Source organism: Myotis brandtii, unplaced genomic scaffold, assembly GCF_000412655.1.
Source record: "Myotis brandtii unplaced genomic scaffold, ASM41265v1 scaffold1270, whole genome shotgun sequence".
Lineage (NCBI taxonomy): Eukaryota > Metazoa > Chordata > Mammalia > Chiroptera > Vespertilionidae > Myotis > Myotis brandtii.
In genome coordinates, this window is record NW_005354465.1 from 38112 (window position 1) to 58284 (window position 20173).

General features: G+C 53.9%; 3 protein-coding genes across 5 annotated transcripts; 1 reads left to right on the plus strand and 2 right to left on the minus strand.

The window, feature by feature from the left end:
- The first annotated feature begins 6 nt into the window (after positions 1-6).
- Positions 7-4230, plus strand: CCL27 (chemokine (C-C motif) ligand 27). Its single transcript, XM_005859506.2, has 4 exons — positions 7-1438; positions 2376-3151; positions 3296-3428; positions 3624-4230. The coding sequence occupies exons 2-4, from the start codon at positions 3082-3084 to the stop codon at positions 4084-4086; spliced, it is 666 nt and encodes a 221-aa protein (XP_005859568.1). The 5' UTR covers positions 7-1438; positions 2376-3081; the 3' UTR covers positions 4087-4230.
- IL11RA (interleukin 11 receptor, alpha) lies at positions 3882-14409 on the minus strand. Of its 2 annotated transcripts, none has more exons than XM_014534224.1 (13): positions 14320-14409; positions 10890-10989; positions 10596-10656; positions 9455-9624; positions 9208-9322; positions 9024-9056; positions 8774-8940; positions 7217-7380; positions 6242-6383; positions 5803-5916; positions 5593-5689; positions 5266-5348; positions 3882-4297 (listed from the first exon to the last, which is right to left on the minus strand). In XM_014534224.1, the coding sequence occupies exons 2-13, from the start codon at positions 10987-10989 to the stop codon at positions 4281-4283; spliced, it is 1263 nt and encodes a 420-aa protein (XP_014389710.1). In that variant the 5' UTR covers positions 14320-14409; the 3' UTR covers positions 3882-4280. The 2 variants fall into 2 exon arrangements, with proteins under 2 accessions (XP_014389710.1, XP_005859567.2); XM_005859505.2 differs by lacking the exon at positions 14320-14409 and adding an exon at positions 12209-12308.
- Positions 14410-15989: 1580 nt separating this feature from the next.
- On the minus strand, positions 15990-19560 carry GALT (galactose-1-phosphate uridylyltransferase). Of its 2 annotated transcripts, XM_014534225.1 has the most exons (12): positions 19465-19544; positions 19193-19264; positions 18721-18890; positions 18425-18500; positions 18287-18335; positions 18027-18156; positions 17806-17862; positions 17519-17641; positions 17101-17233; positions 16915-16998; positions 16428-16582; positions 15990-16168 (listed from the first exon to the last, which is right to left on the minus strand). In XM_014534225.1, exons 1-12 carry the CDS (start codon positions 19481-19483, stop codon positions 16088-16090), a joined length of 1149 nt encoding a protein of 382 aa, XP_014389711.1. In that variant the 5' UTR covers positions 19484-19544; the 3' UTR covers positions 15990-16087. The 2 variants fall into 2 exon arrangements, with proteins under 2 accessions (XP_014389711.1, XP_005859569.1); XM_005859507.2 differs by lacking the exon at positions 19193-19264 and having other exon boundaries at positions 19393-19560.
- Between the last annotated feature and the right edge of the window lie 613 nt (positions 19561-20173).

A 20173-nucleotide genomic window follows, 5' to 3' on the forward strand; every position in this document is an offset into this window, starting at 1 on the left:
GATGAGCTGTCTGTCGAGCGGCCTGGGCCCCGTTCCCCAGCGCTCGGGTCTCGCCCTCCCCCGCCGCACACCCGCCGCCACTGCCCAGCCAGCCAGTGCATTAAAGATTTAACCCGAAGGCACCGTGCTTCCCTCCTGACTGCCGCCGCCGCCGCCACGTGTAGGCTGGGAGCCCCTCCACGTCTAGTTTCCTGTTATATCTGAGGGTCCCTCCTCGGGGTCAGGCCCTCGTTACTGCCAGTGATGCCCTTCACCCCCTACACCTGCATTCATCCCTGAGTAGCCTATATGGAGGGTTGGTCTTCCCCCCAACTTCATTCCCACATTCTTGTGTTCTCGAAACCCCAGCTGTCTGTCTGCTACCACCTTCCTCCTGGCTAAGGCTTTGCCAGATCTTCTTTTCCTGGGAGTGGATCTGAAAGATCTTAAGCCCAGGGTTGTGGATGTAGGCTGTGAGGGGGGAGCGGGAGAGTCCTAGAAGCTGCCTCCCTCAGCCCGCCATCGGGAAGAAGAGCCTTAGGACTGTTGGAGGGCTTTCCCTATAATGAATACCCCAACTTCCAGCTCCCCCAGTCTGATCCCAAGTTTAAAGACACTTGGCATCACCCCACCTAGAAGTTTTTACTCCTCCTTAGGAGAACCTAAGGGCCACTGTTCCCCATCATCCCTTTCTCCCTCTTTCACCCAGTTGACCCACTATCTCCTAAAGTGCTGAGGGTCAGGGACTCCAGTAGGCCAACACCCCCATCAGTTAGGGACTGGCCCCCGCACCAGAAAGGGCACTAAAGGATTAAGTTAAAGAGACAGCCCAGTCTGTAGGCTGGGGGCAAAAGCTAACTTTCAGCCTGGGGCTGCCCCTGCCACGGCAGGTTGTGGCTGAGAAAACCTGGCCCTATCTATGGAGAAGCCGAAGGGAAGAGATGGGTACGTGCCTGGAAGAATTCATCTCTTGCCTTCTCAGGTCTCTGGACTGACTGGTCCAAGAGAGACCACAAAGTGTATGGCAGACAGACAGCTGATGCAGATCTGTGACAAGACGATGGCACCTCAATCACTGCACCCAAGCTCTGGGCCACAAGTCCAGGCTGCAGGGTGGAGAGAGCCCCTAAGGCCTCTGGCACTAGAAGTTCAAGATGTCTCTGGGTTGTGTCCACCTTCAGAAATGGACCCCGGGTTTTGAGCCATTTTATCCACAACGTCTACATCAAGAACCCTATCCAAAGGGGAGCACCCTGTCTAGCCCTGGGCCTATACCTCACCAGGAAACGGTCAGAATTCCTGAGTATCCACAAGGCAAATTCCCCGGAAGGGCCTTCAAGTCCCACCCTGGACAGGAGGGAGAAGCTCCAGTTGTTCAGCCCGAGAGGGGGACTAGTTTCTGCCCTTGGAGCCGGCGGTCCCTCCTGATTGCTGCAGCAGAACGAGATGCCCAGCAAAGGTGTGAGTCCCTAGGCCAAGAGAAGGCCTGCCCCATAGAAGGCTAAAACAGCGGAAATGCTCCAGACGGCACTCCTGCAACAACTAGATAAGGACTTGATTACTGGGTTATGACTCAGTTTATATTTTAAATACTGAGTAGGACTTGAGGATTGAAATCCCCAGACCTGGTGCAGGAAATTCTTCAAGTTGCCAGGGGCACTAAACACCCTAGGCCAGCCGTGGGCAAACTACGGCAGGGATCCGGCCTGTTTGAAATGAATAAAACTAAAAAAAAAAAAAAGACCGTACCCTTTTATGTAATGATGTTTACTTTGAATTTATATTAGTTCACACAAACACTCCATCCATGCTTTTGTTCCGGCCCTCCGGTCCAGTTTAAGAACCCATTGTGGCCCTCGAGTCAAAAAGTTTGCCCACCCCTGCCCTAGGCAGTTCTCAGCTTCCTGGAAAGGACAGGAGGAGGAGGAGGAGGCGTTTTTTTCTGAGGGGTAAGGGGAAGCAGGGAGTGAGGGCTGGGTATGGGATTAGGAGAGAAGGGACAGGAAGTAGATGGGAGCTTGGGGCATTAGCAAGAAGATGGGATGCAGAGGTCGTACGTGTTCATGGGTATTACTGAGCCTGGGTGGGGGAAGGGAACGTTTTTTCCAGGCCCACAGTGGAGAGAAGCTAGAATTTGAACAGAACAAAAGAAGTAATTGAGCTCTCGAGTCTGATGTCTCGGTAAGCCAAGGAGGGACTGAGTATGGAAACCCCAGGCCAGGCCCCTTTTGACAAGAAGCTGGCATTTCTGGGACAGGACTAGGCAAAAACAGAAAGATAAGATTTCTTGGTGTTTTTCTTTACCTTAGCAGCAACCTGGCACCAAAGAACTTTTATCTTCCCTCGTCTGCCCTCCTTACCCACCCAAACCCTTCCTTCCTGTCTCATCTTGCCAGGGAAAGCAGCTTCCACCTCATCATCTCCAAGGCACCCCAAATACCACCAAAAAGGGCCTTTCCCAGCTTCTCTGAATGTGACTGACACGCCGGCTGAGGGACCCGTTTCCATCCATTTCTCCTGATAAGATAAGCAGGCTAGGACGGGAAGTGGGGAGGGGAAAATGAAGGAAAATTGTGCTGGCTTGCCCTCTGCTCCACCCTACCCACAACACCCCCATCAGAATTTGTGTGTGCTAGTCTGACTGGAGTATTGTGAAAACAGCTGTGTGGCAGTGGGATTTTGAGTATAATTGGGGCTGCATAATTCTATCTGTGGTTGTCTGACCATGTGAGGTTGATCGAGTGAGGTGTGACTGTGAATGTGTAGCTATGGGTATATGAGTGTGAATGTCCATCATTGGATGCCACTGAGGACTCTTGGCTGCTCTTTTCTTGGCTGCTCTTATTCAGGCCCCACATCATGCACTGTCCCTCTCCCCAGCTTCTCTGCCCAGGGCTTAGGAGCCCATGGGAAAAGGCTTTCCTAAAAGAGGAAGGGGGTTCTGGCACAGGGGTCTGTGGCAACCAGAGCCCAGGAGTGTCACCGGATGAGAAATCCATCTTCATCTGCCTCTGACTCACCTGGTGCCCCAGGTTAAAGGTATCCAGATAAAAGATAGGGGAGAAGGAGGAGAGAGAGAGAGAAGTATCCAGGCTGCGCAGCATGAAGGAGCCCTCACCCACCATCAGCCTCCTGCTGCTACTGTTGCTTCTGATCCCAGACTCGGGAGCAGGTCAGTGCTTGGGAGTTTAGAAGGCCAGGGATCTGGGTGAATGGGATGGAGGGAAAAGGGGCTCAGGAAGTCCAGCTTCCAGCTGTCTGATTGAGGGGTTTTCGGTCAGGAGCCCTCTGAACATGTGCCCCCATTATTCCCTAGCAGCGCTACTGCCATCCAGCACTACCTGCTGTACCCAGCTCTACCGACAGCCACTGTCAAGAAAGCTACTGAGGAAGGTCACCCAGGTGGAACTGCAGGAGGCTGATGGGGACTGTCACCTCCAGGCTTTTGTGTGAGCTCTGACCCTGCCCTTGATACTGATCCCTGACTCAGACCCCAGTCCCAATCCCTGATGCAGATCCCAACCCCAGCCCCAACTGCTAATTCTGATGCCAACTCAGGTTGTCATCTGGCCTCTGCCCCTAACCCCTGGACCCTAACCTAATCTGCCGACAATGACCATGGCTTTGGGCCTTTCCTTTCCCAGTCTTCACCTGCCTCGACGCAGTGTCTGCATCCACCCCCAGAACCGCAGCCTGGCTCGATGGTTTGAGCGTCAAGGAAGGAGGTTCCAGAGGACTCTGCCCAACCTGAATGTTGATCTAATAGGGAAAATGGCCCGGGCCCCCAATAGCCAAAATAATAAAGCTGTACTGAACAATAATCTCTGGTTGTGGTCTCCAAGTTCTATGTATTCTCCCGTGAGCCCTGAATCTGAAGCTGAGAGACATGTTAATAAACAAAGAACCTCCTCATTCTCTTTATTCACACCTTCACAACCCCCACCAGGGGCAAGGCTAACAGCCAAGGACCCACACACACTCCCCAGATATCTACATACATACATGCAGAGAACACATGTTCCCTGCCTCACATACACATGGGCACATATGGACACAGATATACACATCTATAAACATTCCACTGGTGGACCTCTAGCTCTGGGATAAAATCAGAGGCCCAGGTACCTTTCATCTGGCAAGTTGGAACAGATAGTCTCATAGAAACGGGCTCCAAACAAAACTTCAGCTGAAACACCTCCCCTCATGAGGATCCACTGTCCTGCCTGGGTTCTATCTGTCCGTCCATCCAAACCAGCAAGACAGAGTTATAGATGGGATTAGCTGAAGTCTTCCTGGGTTCTCTATAGGTTTGGGGCTCCTAGAAAAAGGAAAAGGCAAATCAAGGGAGATAATAGGACTAGATTTTGGCCCGGACACCTGAGTATGAGGAAGGAGACCCAGCTCTGAGCTTAACATTCCAAGAATGAATAGGGGAACCCAGCTCTGAATGAGCTCTAGCACCCTAAAAATGAGGGAGAGGACCTAGCTCTGGTGCAGGCACATCAAGAATAATGGAGAGCCCTGACCAGTTTGGCTCAGTGGATAGAGCGTCGGCCTGCGGACTGAAGGGTCCCAGGTTCGATTCCGGTCAAGGGCATGTACCTTGGTTGCAGGCACATCCCCGGTAGGGAGTGTGCAGGAGGCAGCTGGTTGATGTTTCTCTCTCATTGATGTTTCTAACTCTCTATCTCTCCCTTCCTCTCTGTAAAAAATCAATAAAATATATATATTTTTAAAAAAAAGAATAAGGGAGAAGCCCTGGCCAGGTAGGTCAGTTGGTTAGAGCACCGTTCCAATACACCCAGGTTGCGGGTTTAATTCCCCGGTCAGGGTACATGCAAGAAAATAAAAAAATAAATATAAATAAAAAGCAGTTAAAAAAAAAAAAGAATAAGGAAAGGAGGGACCCAGCTCTGATCCAAGTTATCCCAAGAGTATAAATATAAATAAAAAGCAGTTAAAAAAAAAAATAAGGGAAGGAGGGACCCAGCTCTGATCCAAGTTATCCCAAGAGTAAAGATAGATATCCAGCCCTGAGCCTAGCACACTGAAAGTGGGGATGGAGTCAATCTAGGAGCCCAATACCCTGCAAGAGAGGGAAGGGATCCAACTCTGAGCCCAGGGACTCAAGAATGACAGGTCTGTCCCTGAGCCCAGATATAAGAATGAGGAGACTCAACTATGATTCCCAATACCCTTATGATGATGGGCCTCTGGCTCTTAATCCAGACACCTACAATGAGGGCACACATCTCCAAGGCCAAGCCTCCTGGAGGTCCTACTCACCTGGAAGCTTGTCCACTGGAATCATTGGGGCCAAGAAACCAGGCTTCTGGGGTCCATCCTTCCCATCTGGCCTCAGCCTCAGCCTGGAGCATAAAAAGGCAGCTGTTTTCCTGACAATGTGGGGCATCTCAGTCTCCTCCAAAAGCGTGTATTAGGAAAGGGTTAGGAGAGGAATCAGTGAGAATCATGAAGTTGAGGAGAAGAAAGAAAAGTAGTTCCAGAATCATGTTCAGTGGGAAGTCATGACGGGTGGGATAGAGTATGGTCTGTGGGTATCAGAGCATCTGTGTGGGATCAGGGGCTAAGGCACCAATGACAGTCACTTACCAGAGCCCCAGTGCCAGGGCCCCAGCTGCCAGTCCCAGGAACGAGAAGATTCCCAAAGATGCTAGGACAGCCACCTGCTCCAGGGGGTCCCTGTGGACTGGGGTGGGGGTGGGGGTTCACATGTGAGAGTGAGCCTGACAAAACTCAGTGCCCCCTTCTCTCTGGAACTTTCCCACCCTCTACCACCTTTGCCCCTCTACACCAGCTCACCAAGTGGCTGTAGGTCTGGCAGGAGGGAGGGCCTTGGGGGAGCAGGGCTGTCTGCTTGCGGCTCCTTCTCCATGTATGGCTGACCCCCAGCTGGTATCTCCTTAGTTAGGGGCCCTGAAGAAAGGCAAGACCTGAGGAGAATTGTCCACACAGGGTAGAGGCAGAGGCCAGGGCCTGCCAGTTGAAGCCAGGGCCTGGCTTGGACACAGGGGCACCTAGGAAGTGGAGCCTGAAAGGCCAGAGTCAATTTATGGAGATGTAACAGGGGTGGAGGCTGAGGGGAAGGGCTTCAGCTAGAACAGGGCTGCAGGCATCCAAGGCTGAAGCCTAGAACAGCCAACTGCCATGCCCACATGGGCGGGGCATGTGCCACGCAGCCCTGTTCGTGCCAACCTGTTCAGCTGAGGGTCAGAGCCCATTCCTTGGTTCTGTCTCTCACCAGTGCTCGGAGTCCCCCAGGCCTCAGGGCTCCAGGCGCTCCAGGTGCCAGCATCCAGAAAGTCCCGGGCACTGACCCGGACGGCATGGGGCAGCCCAGCCACAGCGTCTGTGATCACCTCCTCCAATCCAGCCGGCTCCACCTGGCGGTGAAGATGGTTCATCACCGAGTTATCCAGATTGTAAACACTGAGCCTCCCTGGCCCCGGGCCCCAGTCTGCAAAGAGTACCCCTTCCTCCCTGTCCTGTCCCTGTCAGCCTGGTAGAGCCTTCTGGGCCTCAGTAGAGCGGCTGGTGGTGTCAGGTCTACACACAGTGTTTGGAAGACAAAACTATGTAGTGTTTATCTAGACAGGCTGTGCTGGCAGGCTGCCTGGGTTCAGATCTTCCTGGGTAACCTTGAGCCCCTCTATGCCTCCGTTTCTTCATTTGTAAAATAGAGATGAAAACACCCAAGTGAAATAATGCATATGCAAATGTGTAGCTTGGTGCCTGGTGGGCAGACAGCGCTCAATAAATATTGGTTATGATCCAAGGCAGCCACTCCCCAGACGTGATGCAGCCAACCTCTGACATTTCCCGAGGTGGGAATTCACTATCTTTATCTGGGAATGAGTGTTTTGTATCTGGGCATATGAGGATGTACTTCTGGATAAAAGACACTTCCAATTTTAGTATATGTGCTGCTGAAGTGAGCACGTCACTTCTTTTCCTAGAAAAGTTATTTTTAAAAAGTTTCTGCTGCCTTCCCACAGATAGGCTTACATTAGAGTTACATCCCACAGGACAGAGGCTTGGTTTATTGCTCCCTGCGGCAACCCCAGCACCCAGCACAGAGCCTGGCCCATGGGAAGCCCTCTCCATGGGGAGGCAACAAGGCTCCAGTGACCTGCCAGTGCCAGAAATCCATGCAGAACACCAGAAACACGAAACCAGAGACAGGACCCACAGCCCTGGCACACACCCCAGGCCTCACCATGGACCAGGCGGGATGCTGCACTGGACGGTACTGCAGCCGGAACTTGAGCAGGAAGTGGGGCTGGCGGGGCCAGGAGGCAGGGTATGTCCAGCTGGCACGCAGGCGGCGGGGGTAACCAGGTACTGGCTCTACCCGCAGCCCCTGGGGTGGGTCAGGACGCACTGAGGTGATGGAGACACAAAGTCAGGGCAGGTGACAGGTACCCATCCCTTACCCACCACCTCCCAAGGGAAGGTGGGTGTGTGCCTAAAGGTACCTGAAGGAGGCCCTTCTAAGGGGTTGGGGAAATCTTAAGCTTGATCATCCTTTAGGCTCTGGATCTGTCTGTTATCCTTATTATAAAATGAGCTGAGCACTAACTGGTTTGGCTCAGTGGATAGAGCGTCGGCCTGCGGACTGAAAGGTCCCAGGTTCGATTCCGGTCAAAGGCATGTACCTTGGTTGCAGGCACATCCCCAGTTTGGGGTGTGCAGGAAGCAGCTGATCGATGTTTCTAACTCTCTATCCCTTTCCCTTCCTCTCTGTAAAAAAATCAATAAAATATATTTTTTAAAAAATAAATAAAATGAGCTGAGATCGGGAGACAGGTTTTGAAAGCTTTGTTGAGTGGGGGGTTTTTTTGGTTTGTTTTTGTTGTGTTTTTTTGTTTTGTTTTTTGTTAATCCTCACCCGAGGATATTTTTCCATTTACTTAAAGAGAGTGGAAGGGAGAGGTAGAGAGAGAGAGGAAAAAACATTGATGTGAGAGAGACACATCGATTGGTTGTCTGTTGCACACTCCCTGACTGGGCCAAGGATTGAGTCTGCAACCAAGGTACGTACCCTTGACCAGAATCGAACCCACAACCCTTCAGTCCGAAGGCCGACACTCTAACTACAGAGCCAAAACAGCTAGGGCTGTTGGGTGGATTAAAAAGTAACCCTGCTTTCCAACAAGGAAGATGAGTTAGCCCAAACTCCAGCCAGAGCTTTAGTGCCCCAGCCCATGAACAGATCAAGAGGAAGGAGGGGGCAGTAATGGCTTCCAATGGACAGGGAGGACTTGAGACGTGGCTGCCTTCGGCTCAGAGCTCAGAAGCAGAGAGACAGCTCAGAGGCTAGGCAGCTAGGAAGGACTCGAGGGAGTGGGGAGTGGGGAGTGGCAACAGCCTCTAGAGCAGCGGTTCTCAACCTGTGGGTCACGACCCCTTTGGGGGTCGAACGACCTTTTCACAGGGGTCGCCTAAGACCGTCGGAAAACACATATATAATTACATATTGTTTTTGTGATTAATCACTATGTTTTAATTATGTTCAATTTGTAACAATGAAATTGGGGGTCACCATAACATAAGGAACTGTATTAAAGGGTCGCGGCATTAGGAAGGTTGAGAACCACTGATCTATTTGGCTTCTTGGTCTCCACAGGGGCCATCTGTGTGCTGAAACAGGGGTCTATGTTGGGAGGGAACGGTCTGGGCACCCTGGGGAGTTCTGCGTTGGGATATCTGTACTCTGGAGTCTGTTGGAGTCTCTGCAGTTGGGATCTGGGGGACTCTAGGGCTGGGTACTCACAGATGCTCTGCAAGCTCACATCCAGCAGGCGTGTGCTGGCTCCCAGGGGGTTCACCTCAGTCACATTGATTCGGTACTGGCTCCAGAACTCTGCCCCGTGGACCACACAGCGGGCAGCCCCTGGGGGGTCCTGTGGGCACGGCCAGGGCCCTGTAGATGGACTTGTCCTAGGAGAGAGGAAGTGGTCTTGGATTGGAAATGCTCATTGCGGGATCCAGCTGTAGCCCCCAGCCTCTCCCTCATGTCCTACCTCTGGCCATCAGCTCCTGGCACTGTCTTCTTCCTGGCAGGGAGGGGCCATCTGAGGTCAGGCAGGAAAAGAGGGTCCTCCCTCTTCCTAAGGCCTTCCTCGGGACCTCCCTCCCAGCCTCCCAGACCCACATTGTGCTGGCACACTCAAATGTATAGACCTACACGCCCCCTCACGCACACACCTGTAGGAAGTAAGGTAGCGGGTGGGTAAACCGCTGACCTGGCCGGGACTCCAAGTGCAGGAGAAGTTCTCATAGTCAGCGGCTCGGCAGGAGACAACAGGCCGAGCGGGGGCGTCTAGAGGCAGAGGGTGCAGCTGGAGACGGAGAAGTCCCCAACCTCCCATCTCAGAGGGCTTACTCAGGACCTTGATTCCCTCAGGAGCCCCGTGTCTCATCACCGCCACCCAATACCCCCTCCCCAACTCACAGCCCAGCTTCAGGGTCACTGTGCCCCCAAGTGCACCATCCAGGGTCCGGCAGGTGTAGGTCCCTTCATCAGTGCTGTCTGCCCGGGCTAGCACCAGCTCATGCCCTAGCCCAGAGTCAGGGCCCTGGAGCAGCCTTGTCTCCCCGTCCCGAAACCAGGACACGGGGGTCCTGCGGGTGAGACAAGGTGATGATGACAGACAGAGGAAAGGGTTAAAGTGTCAGTCGGACCATGCCACAGCTCTCCATTGTCCTCTCACTCACTTGCATTAAAACCCAAACTCCTTTTGCTGATTCACAAAGCCTCTGGTAATTTAGCCCTTGCCTTCCATTCCTTCTTCAGCTCCTCCTTCCACCCCCTCACCTACTGTACTCCCATCCTGTCCAGTTAGTCTTTTTTCTGTTTAAGAGTGTTGAGCTCGCCCAGCTGGTGTGGCTCAGTGATTGAGGGTCGACCCATGAATCAGGAGGTCACGGTTCGATTCCTGGTCAGGGCACATGCCCAAGTTGCGGGCTCCATCCCAGTGTGGGGGCGTACAGGAGGCAACCGATCAATGATTCTCTCTCATCATTAATGTTTCTATCTCTCTGTCCCTCTCCCTTCCTCTCTCTAAAGTTAAAAGAAAAAAGTGTTGAGCTCATTCCCACCTCAGGGCATTTGCACTGGCCTTTGACAGAAATGCTTCTACCTCAATCTGTGCCTGGCTGCCTCCTTCCTGACAAATCAGCTTCAAAGTTACTTCTTCAGAGAGGCCTTTCCTGATGACCAATAAAAAGGAACCACTCAGTTATCCTCTCCCAGGGCACTCTCTTTTAATTTTCTGCCCAGCAGGTATTGCTAGCTGGCAAAATTCTTATTTGCTTATTGTCTGACTGCCCCACTAGGATGTAAGCTCTATGAGGGCTGACGTCTTGCCTGGCTTGTGCACTGCTGTATCGCCGGAACTAGAATAGACCAGGCACGTAGCGAGTGCTCAATACATGTTGGTTGAAATTGTCTGATGAATAAGGATGGTTTGAAGATTAGGACAGATACAGAGGTGACAATTACAGACACGGGGCAAAGGTGGGAGGGGCATGAGGACTGGGCAGGGTCAAGAAAGGGTCATGAGTGTCGCCCCAACAGGCAGGAGGGCACTTACCCAGCAGTCACTCCCGGGCAACACAGCGTCATGGACCTTCCAGGCTGTCCATATTGGACCCCTGTGGAGGGCACTTCTGAGGAGAGGCTCTTCCTTTCCCTCTCCCCAAACACCCCGCTTTATGAGAGTGAAGGGGTAAAGAGTAGAGACAGAGGTCCGAGGACAGGTTAGAAAGGGGATGTTGCCAGGTTGAATGTCAGGAGTTTGGGGGTCACAGATCAGATTTGGGGTGGGGGCCACAATGAGGATGGCAAGCCATAAGTCAGAGTTGGGTTCATGCAGCAGGGTTCTCACCTGGGGGGCCCCAGGCCTGGGGACAGGAGGAGGAGGCAGACACTAGGGCTGCAGCCACAGCCACCAAGACCCTGCTCAGCCCTGAACAGCTGCTGCTCATCTGTGGGGAGAGAAGCAGTTTCAGCAATCCCCTACCCCCAAGATAGGAGGCTAACTTCAGCTTCTTCTTCTTCTTCTAAACTGTGGCTTTCTAGGAGGAAAACTGAGGTACCAAGTGGGGTAAGAATATCAGAAATCACTGGGGGATCTGATCTAAGATCCCCCTTTCCACTACACACCCCTGTGCTGTGCATATACCTAAGCGCACGCGCGCACGCACACACACACACACACACACACACACACACACACTGCTGTGTGCGCACAAGCACACACACACCCTCACTCTCCATCTCAGTCCTGGGCTTAGGGCCCAGAACAAAAGCTGGAAGCGACAGACTGTGCCAGCACCACCCCCCTGCACCACCCTTGGCGCCCACCCCTGGCACCAAGTGCCAGCACCGGCTCAGTCATTCCTATTAACTCCTCCAATCCAGCTGTTAGGAATCCTGGCATCCACCTGGCCCAAGGCTAATCAGTGCCTCTGACTGACCTGAGGCAGCCCTCCTGGAGCTGTCATGGTGGGTCTAAGCCCACCCTGTCCTCCTGCCATGGAGCCGAGCCCTGCTCTAGCTGCCAAGCCTTTTCTTGCCTGGGCCTGCCTGGCCTCCTGCTCTGGCTCCTTGGGCCACTCATCTGAGCCGACTCTGGAGTCTTGTTGGTCTCAAGCCTATGAGGCTGGATGGGGCTAGGGTGCAGGCTCAGGCTGTAGAGTTAAGCAGATCCAGATGCCCTGGCTGCTGCCAGAGGCTGGGGGCAGGCGAGGAGCCAGCAGATGGAGACAGGGTGGCGGGAAAGGGAGAGGAGGCTGAGGGGAGCTGGGAGCCTACAGGGACAGGGGTCTGGGGTGGGGTCCACAGGACCAGGAGATACTCAGAGATCAGGACTGGGACTCAGTGAGGTGAGAGCTGAGCTGGGGCAGGAATTCAGGAAGGCAGAGGAAGTAACCAACTATGTGTATATGGGGTTTGGAAGGTGCTAAGAGAGAGGGATTCTGGATGGAGGGGAAGCAGAAGGAAGGCAGTGGGGAAGTGGCCATGGGGACAGGAGAAGGGCAGATGGGGAAAGGGCCCTGGGCAAGGGCTTCAGAAGAAGAGGAGTACAGACCCCTCCCAAGTAGAGCAGAACAGGGGCCTCCATGTGTCTGTGTGTCTGTCTGAGTGTCTAGTGGCTCACCCCAGGCTCCCCAGCCACATCTACCCTGCTCAGCCCCACCCTACCTCGGTGATCCCAGTGGCTAAGTGTCCATGGCCTCCAAGACTTCCTCCCACCAGCTACAGCACCCGACTGAGCTACACAGTTCTGAGACCCCAGAATCATCTCCTCCTCCCCCTTCCCCTCCCCCGCCCCTCTGAGCGCTGGATCTCAGCCACTCATAGCCAAGCCCCCTCCCCCCTCCTGCCTTCAACCCCATTCTCCTCCCTCCTCCCTTCCCAGCCTCTTAACCTCCTCCCATCCGAGGCCCTGGGAAGGGAAGAGGCCTACCCCCAGTCTGGAAAGGAAGCCACAGGCGCAGCCAGGACCAGCCAGAGGGAAAGGAGGGCTGCTTATGTCCCGATCAGTGACAGATTCCCTACGTTTTCACAGAGCCAGACACAGCCACATTCACGCATGGACTCACCAGGCGCAGTCAACAAAAAGATACTCCCCTTGAACAAACATGGACACAATCAAATGAAAAATCAGATACTCGCGCTCCCACTCTTTTCACTCCCCAGCAAAGATTTCCTGAGGGCACAGGCGGGGGGATGTGTTTGAGGGGGAGGGAGGCCCCAGGTTGGGGGATATAAAGAAAAGCCAAAGAGTCCAGTTTCTCCTCCCCTGGATGTTCCAGCCATTTCTCACCTCCCCCTCCACGCTTTGGGCCCCAGCACCAGGAAATGCCTTTGGTCCCTTGGTGCCAGATACACAAGACCCACACTTACCCTCAGACACACACTCTCAGATACAGCCACTCACAGTCACACCAATGTACTCAGATATCCTCACTCAGACTCAGACACTTACATTTACACATACCCATACCCTCACACAGATACACACATCTTACGCCCCTCCCACAGTCACAGGCACACACTTAGCATTCTGTCTCTGGAATGGGGTCACAGCATTTCCTAAAGGCAACTTCTTATCCTTCTCATCCTAGTTTAGGCCCCATCTTCCAGGAAGCTCTTATCACGGCAGATCCCATACCTCATCACTGTTACAGGGCAGCAGGTAAGCAAACAGACCAGGGTGAACAGGAAAGTCAGGCATAGCAGTGCTGAGAGAGGCAGCGATGGAAGAACCGGAGAGGCAGAGTTATAAAACAGATACGCAGATACTGGGGGAGACAAAACTGTGAAGAGAGGCAGAGAGCCACAGTTCTAGGAAGACAGTAGTAGGGAAAGAAAAAGAAATATAAGGAGCCCAGCCCGCATGGCTCAGTGGTTGAGCTCATCCTATGAACCACGAGGTCACGGTTCAATTCCCGGTCGGGTTTCGGGCTCGATCCCCAGTGTGGGCCATGCCGGAGGCAGCCGATCAATGATTCTCTCTCATCATTGATGTTTCTATCTCTATCTCTCCCCCTCCCGTCCTCTCTGAAATAAATACAAATATATTTTAAATAAATAAATATAAGGAAACTGAGTCACACAGAGAAACAGAAAATAAGAAGCTATACACCAGCGACAGGGATTCTTGAGCACAGACAGGAGGGGAAGCCAAATGTGTTGGGAATGGTTCTGTCTATGGGGACATCAGTAGAAAGGTCAGTCCCCTTGTGTTTATACTGATCCCCCAAATATAAACACAGCTCCACTCCCACGCAGTCTCACACTTAGGACACAGGACACACACATAGCACAAGTCTCACTTTTGCTCTACGACTCCTTGCTCTACCGTTCCTGAAGGCACACTCTGGCTTACACAAACCCAGCCACCCACTCTTACTCTGGCAGAAACGACCTTAAACCCCATAGAGACCTTCCCAAAACACATTCCCCGATGTGGTCACAGGACCTCTCACACGCACCAACACACGACCCAGTCTCTCCCCAAACACTTCACATTGACACATACACGCAAAATCCCTGGCACAGCCGCATGCACAATGACAGCTACATTAGCTGACACTTGCAACAAGTGACACCGTTGCGGAGCTTCACACAGACATCATCACACACAGCCTCACAGCCACACACACACACACACACACACACACACACACACACACACACACACGCTGACAGTCCCTCAGTCACACTGAGCCCTTCATCGTACTTCACCCTGCCCGGCCCTCTGCTGGCAAGGCTCCCTCGTGCACGCCCACGGCCCCACCAGGCCTCACCTTCCGCGGCCTCCGCCGCCAGCGCCCTCCGCCCTCGCCCTCTGCCCCGGCCTCTACTCCCTCCAGCCCTGGGGCCCGCTATGGGGGTGGCTCCGCCCAGGCACCAATGGAAGGAGAGGGGTGAAATAGGGGGGGGGTTCCGGCCCATTGGAGCCTCCAACTGCCAATCACCTCCTCCCCCACCTCTGCCGGACACTTCCTGTCCCGTCCCGGACCAAGGAGGCTGCGAGGGGACAGAGCCCGGGGCTGGATTCCTGGGTCCTTGCCCGAAGGCTTGTCCTCCAGGAACAGCAAGACTGAAATCTTTCAGGCCCCTCCCCCTACCTTCTGTCCGCAAACAAAGCCTCAAGTTCAGTGGCTCAGGAGCCACTGGACGGGTGACTGGACAAGCTTAAGGTGCCCCTGACTCCAAACAAGGAAGAATGGTGTAGGGCAGAGGTTCTCAAACTTTGCTGAATATTGTGGTTTTAAAACTGCAAGCCACACTCCAAACCAATTAAATCAGAAGCTCTGGAGGCTGGACCTAGGCATCAGGATTGTTTAAAACGCCCCAGATGATTCCAAAATGCAGCCCAAAGGTGTAGGGAACGGTTCTGTTTAAAACGTTTGTAGGGTTTAGGCGAGTGCCTTAAGAAACAGGGTTCTCACCCACGCTCGTCACTGGGGGCTTAAGGAAAATGTGTACCATGTCTGTCTGAGCGCCTTCCAGACCAGGGCAACACTCCAAGTCCCAGACCCTTCGCCTCAAGGTCTCAAGAGAGAACCTTGGACCGGAAGGCAGGCAGCCAAGGTTCTCCTGGGCCAGGTCACCACTGCCTGGCCTTGGCGTGATTTCCCTCCCAGAGAAGAATGGAAACAAAGAGCATTCTGGCCATCCTTGCATTGTTCGCAAGCCCTGTCCTCACCTAAAAGTTTGAAGGACACTAGGTGGCATCAAGTCTCCTGGGTTGCATGGCCTATTGTTCCCACACAGTAGCGGTCTTCCCAAGGAAACAGGTCCAGAAGGGTGGGGGTAGACTCCAAAGACCACCCCATCCTTCCAGGCCCTGGGGCTCCTAATTTTAACAGCCCCTTTCCTGCCATAGCTGTTTATTAGCCTGTGCAGTGATGAGGCACAGGGACCACAGAGGTGTGTAGAGCCTACACATACATGCTGCACGTGGAAGTCTGGAGAAGCCAAGGATACAAAGCCACGTACACGCTCCCTACCCGCCCCTTTAGCCCCTGTGGGCTGGAGCAGAGCCAAGCTGCAGCCACTCACAAAGCCAGGGTTCTGGCCAGCAGCCCATGGTCTGGCCACTGACCACTGGGACCAGGATCCTGCTCACCCGCTCCCCACCAAACATCCAGGCCCAGGCTTGGTGAGCTGACACCCTAGGCGTGGTGGTGAGGGGGCCTCTGGCCTTCTCCAAAGCCTCAGCCACAGACAAGCACACAGGAGTTTTAATCGTTTTCTTAAATTGGGATGCTTTTGTTACTCCAGGAGTTAAGAGAATCCATAGACAAGACATAATATTGAGTGCTAATTTTGTTCAGAGATTTAGAGAAGATTTTTATCCTTAAGTTTTTGCACATCTGTAGACAAAGAAAAGTTGTGGTTGAAGCTGTGCCTTCAGCCTTTAACCCAGACTCCCGAGGGTTAGAGTTCACACTCCTCTGGCATTAGAATATGTGATTCAAGCTTGAGAAGTACAGTTTTATTGATCCCACATCTGCCCAAACCATAGGCTCTGGTTCTCTCAGGCAGAAAGCCTTGGGGTCAGCGTGGTCAGGCGATGGCTGTTGTCTCCCTGTCCTTCTGTCTCAGGCGGTAATGAACTTCAGGAAGTGCCCTCAGTCTCTCCGCAGCCTGAAAGGGGAAGAGGGAGGGTAAGAGCTGCCCAGAATGGTGGTATGGAGCTCTGAGTACCTAAAAGACACCAAAGGAGGGCTTGTAGGACCCGGAGGCTGGTGATAAGGACTGCTGGAATAACCAGAGGATGAAGGAGTTGAGCAGCTCCTTCGGCCTTTGGAATGCCAGGGTTATAGGGATTCTCGAGGTCCTGATTGCTGGGATCTTTTGAGGAAATGGGAGAGAAAAGGGGACCTAGGATGCTCCGAGTCTTGACCTGCTCAGGAGTGAGGTCCCTCTGAGCCTGGGCAAGCATTTCGTAGCCAACCATGAATTTCCGAACAGTGGCAGAGCGCAGGAGTGGAGGGTAGTAATGAGCATGCAGCTGCCAGTGGTCCCAGTTGGCTCCGGCCTCTGATCCTGTGGGAGCCCCTGAGAGGAAGAAGGCAGAGATGGTAGAAACGGCCCTTTCTTAGTTGTACAGCCTAGCCCTGACCCCCCCCCACCCCCACCCCATAACTAGGCTAGTACTTAAAAACTATATTTCCCAGCATTCTCTGCCAGAGAGCAGACCAGGCATTGGAAAGCACACTGGAACCTATTTTCACCAAGTCCCTGCTCCACCCTCAGGCCTAGCAGCCCTGCTCCGGACATTTCCCCCAGCAAGAGTTCAAAGGCCTGCTAGGGGTTGCAGTCCACCAGGCTGGGCTACGGGAGCCCACAAACAATGTTAGGGCTGGATATGGGTGCTCAAAAAGCCTCACCGTGCCAGCCCATGGAGTAGGGAAAGGATGTCTCAAATAGGTTGTCGTACTTGGTCAAGAGCTTCTTCATGATGAGGGCTAGATCTGGAATCAAAGCCTGACTCTCAGCCGGGGGCCTGGATGTCGGCCCCACCAGAGCAACCCCCATCCAGAGCCTGGCCCCAACATCCCAGCTAGGAGGCTCACCATCACGCTCAGCGGGGGTCAGCTCGGGCAGCCGCCGCACGTGCCGGCGGGGGAGCAGCAGTGTTTGGAAGGGCCACACTGCCCAGAAGGGGACCAGCACTAACCAGTGCTCACTGGTTAGGACCAGACGTTCCTGAGCAAACCAAATAGAGATGAGGTCATCAAGGCGGGTGTTGGTGGTCAGCAAACAGGCAAGGGAAGCAGAAGAAAAAAAATGTACCCAGAGTCTTATGGCTTCTCAGCACCGTCACCATTATCACCTAGTCTAAGTCACCATCACCTTTCCTTTAGATTACTGCCATGGCCTCCTGACAAGTCTCTCTTTCTATTTTCCTTCGACCCTTCTCCTTCACACACCTGTCTCTTTCGAGGTGTGAGGTTAGAGACTCCTTGGGGACAGGGCCTAGCTTTCTCCCACCTTCCTGAGCAGCTCCTGGCGGCCATATTCCATTAACAGAGGCTCTCCGTGCTGACTCTGATAGGCTTGCTGAGATTTCTCCTCACGCTGGGCAATATCTGGCAGGAAACTGCTGGCCCACACCTGTCAAAGAGTAGAAGAGAGAGAGAAAAAAAAGGCAGGTCCTTCATCCCCAATCCTCCCCATCACTAGCATATTCCCTCTGTCCCATCTCTTACTTCAGTTCCCCTCCCCATGGTGCTGGCTTAGACTCAGCCTAGAAATGTACTGGAGGCCCTGACACCTACCTGGCAGTGGGGGTGAGGGTTGGAACAGCCCATCATGGCTCCTTTGTTTTCAAAGATCTATCAAGTAGGGGGGTGAAGGGGTTAGGGAGTTTTAGTAGCCAAAAAGACACCAAGTCAACCCTTCCAAACCACACCCTGTGGAAACAGGAATGCCAATTCCCAGAACCAAAGCTGCACCGCCCCCTCCCTGCTCATCCAGGGGAGGGGGTAACCTCACAGACCTGTACCCAAGGGTACTGGGCACCCAGATCCTCTGTGACTGAGGCCCACACATCGATGACAGTCCGGATCTCAGGGATTGACATGAGTGGCAGTGTCACATCCGACCAGGGGTGGAAGCACAAGACCTTACTATGTAGTGTGGGAGGGAGGAATGACAGAAATATGGGTCTTGGATGTGCTAGGGGCAGGGTCCAACCCCAGCGCTCGGTCTAGGTCAGGACATGGGTTGAAGGTTATAAGAGAGGAAATCCATAGTTACCAGACACCTCGAGCAGCCTTTGCTTGAAAAAGAGGGTGATCACTGGGTCCTGAGATAAAAGGGTATCACTCTCTGCAACAGAAGTTGCCACAAAAGGTCCAGCCTCCTTTCCCCCCAAAAGCAGTAGAGCCACGTTACCTGGACTGGGGGCATCAGGCTGCAGAGCTGGAAAGTCATTGTCAAACAGGAAGGTGCCCTCATAGTGGGGATTCACCTACAGACAAGGGTGGGCTAGAAGTAGTCACTGCCCATACCACCAGTCATCTGGTGGGCTTCAGTGGCTGGACAGGGTACAAGAGGGTGGGAAGGGCCACTCAAAAAGACTTGATGAGATATGACCCAGAAGGAAGTCCACTACCCTCTGGGTGAGGGCCAGCTCTAGGTGGGAGCACTTCCCCTGGCCCAGCCTGCAGAGGTAGGCGCCAAAGGCTTACCTCCCCATTGGCCCGTGTGGCCCCCGGACACAGAGGGTTGCGGGGGTCATGGCGGGGCACTGTCTCCAGAAGCGAGGGCTCTACCTGCCCCTGCCAGGGTCGCTTCATGCGGTGAGCTGACACCAGCACCCACTCATCCTGCAGCGGGTTGTAGCGGATATGCTGATGCTCTGGGGGCAAAGAGGCAAGATCAGTCAGCAAAGTTCTCTGTCCACCTCTCCAACGGATCTCACCCACCAGCAGGCCCCAGCTCGGTCCGAGGCACCTCCTTGGCCCCGTCTGGCTCAGGAACCAAAGGACCGGGCTTGGGCGTTCCCGGTGCAAATTAGCTGGCAATCCAACAAGGGTGTGTCTCTTCACCGCTCGGGCCTGACCGGGTGGGCGCGCCCCCCTGGGGTACGGACCACAAGGTCCTAAGGAAGGAGAGGGCTTGGCCCCGCGTCCCAGCGCGTCCCTGCCGCCCTAAAGTTACCGCTCGCCAGGAAGGGGGCGGTGGCGTCCGCCTCTGACGCCTGCTGGCGCCGCTCGGGACCCGCTCCAGGACCCGCTCCGCTGCGCGACACTCGGGCCTGACCCGGTGGGCGCGCCTCCCTGGGGTACGGACCACAAGGTCCTAAGGAAGGAGAGGGCTTGGCCCCGCGTCCCAGCGCGTCCCTGCCGCCCTAAAGTTACCGCTCGCCAGGAAGGGGGCGGTGGCGTCCGCCTCTGACGCCTGCTGGCGCCGCTCGGGACCCGCTCCAGGACCCGCTCCGCTGCGCGACATGTGGCCAACGTGGGGGACCTTCTGCCGCGTCTGCCCGGCTGCCTTTCACCCACCTCGGTCAATCCAGCCCCGCCTCGCCCCCCGATGATTGGCCAGTCGCCAGCACGTGACTGTCAGAGGGGCCGACCGGCCACCGAGGGGCGGGGCTCAGGACGACCCAGCGCTGTAGGGGGCGACTTCGATCATTCCCGTGGCCAAAGTCAGTGCCCTGGAAAAAATCTCTGTGAAAGCTGCTTACTGCCGATCCCTCGGCTCCAGACGCTTCCAAGATTTCTTTACTGCTTTCAGCCATTCGTTTGGTCATTCACTCAGCAAATATTTACTGAGTATCTACCCTGTGCCAGGCACCCAGGCTGCGTGTGATGCAAAGGAATGCCCCTGTGTGCACAAGTCGGGCATGGCCTCTGCCCTCCTGGAGCTTACATTCTAGGACAGTGATGGCGAACCTATGACACGCGTGTCAGAGGTGACACGCGAACTCATTTTTTTGGTTGATTTTTCTTTGTTAAATGGCATTTAAATATATAAAATAACTATCAAAAATATAAGTCTTTGTTTTACTATGGTTGCAAATATCAAAAAATTTCTATATGTGACACGGCACCAGTTAAGTTAGGGTTTTTCAAAATGCTGACACGCCGAGCTCAAAAGGTTCGCCATCACTGTTCTAGGGCAAAGTAAAGGTATGAC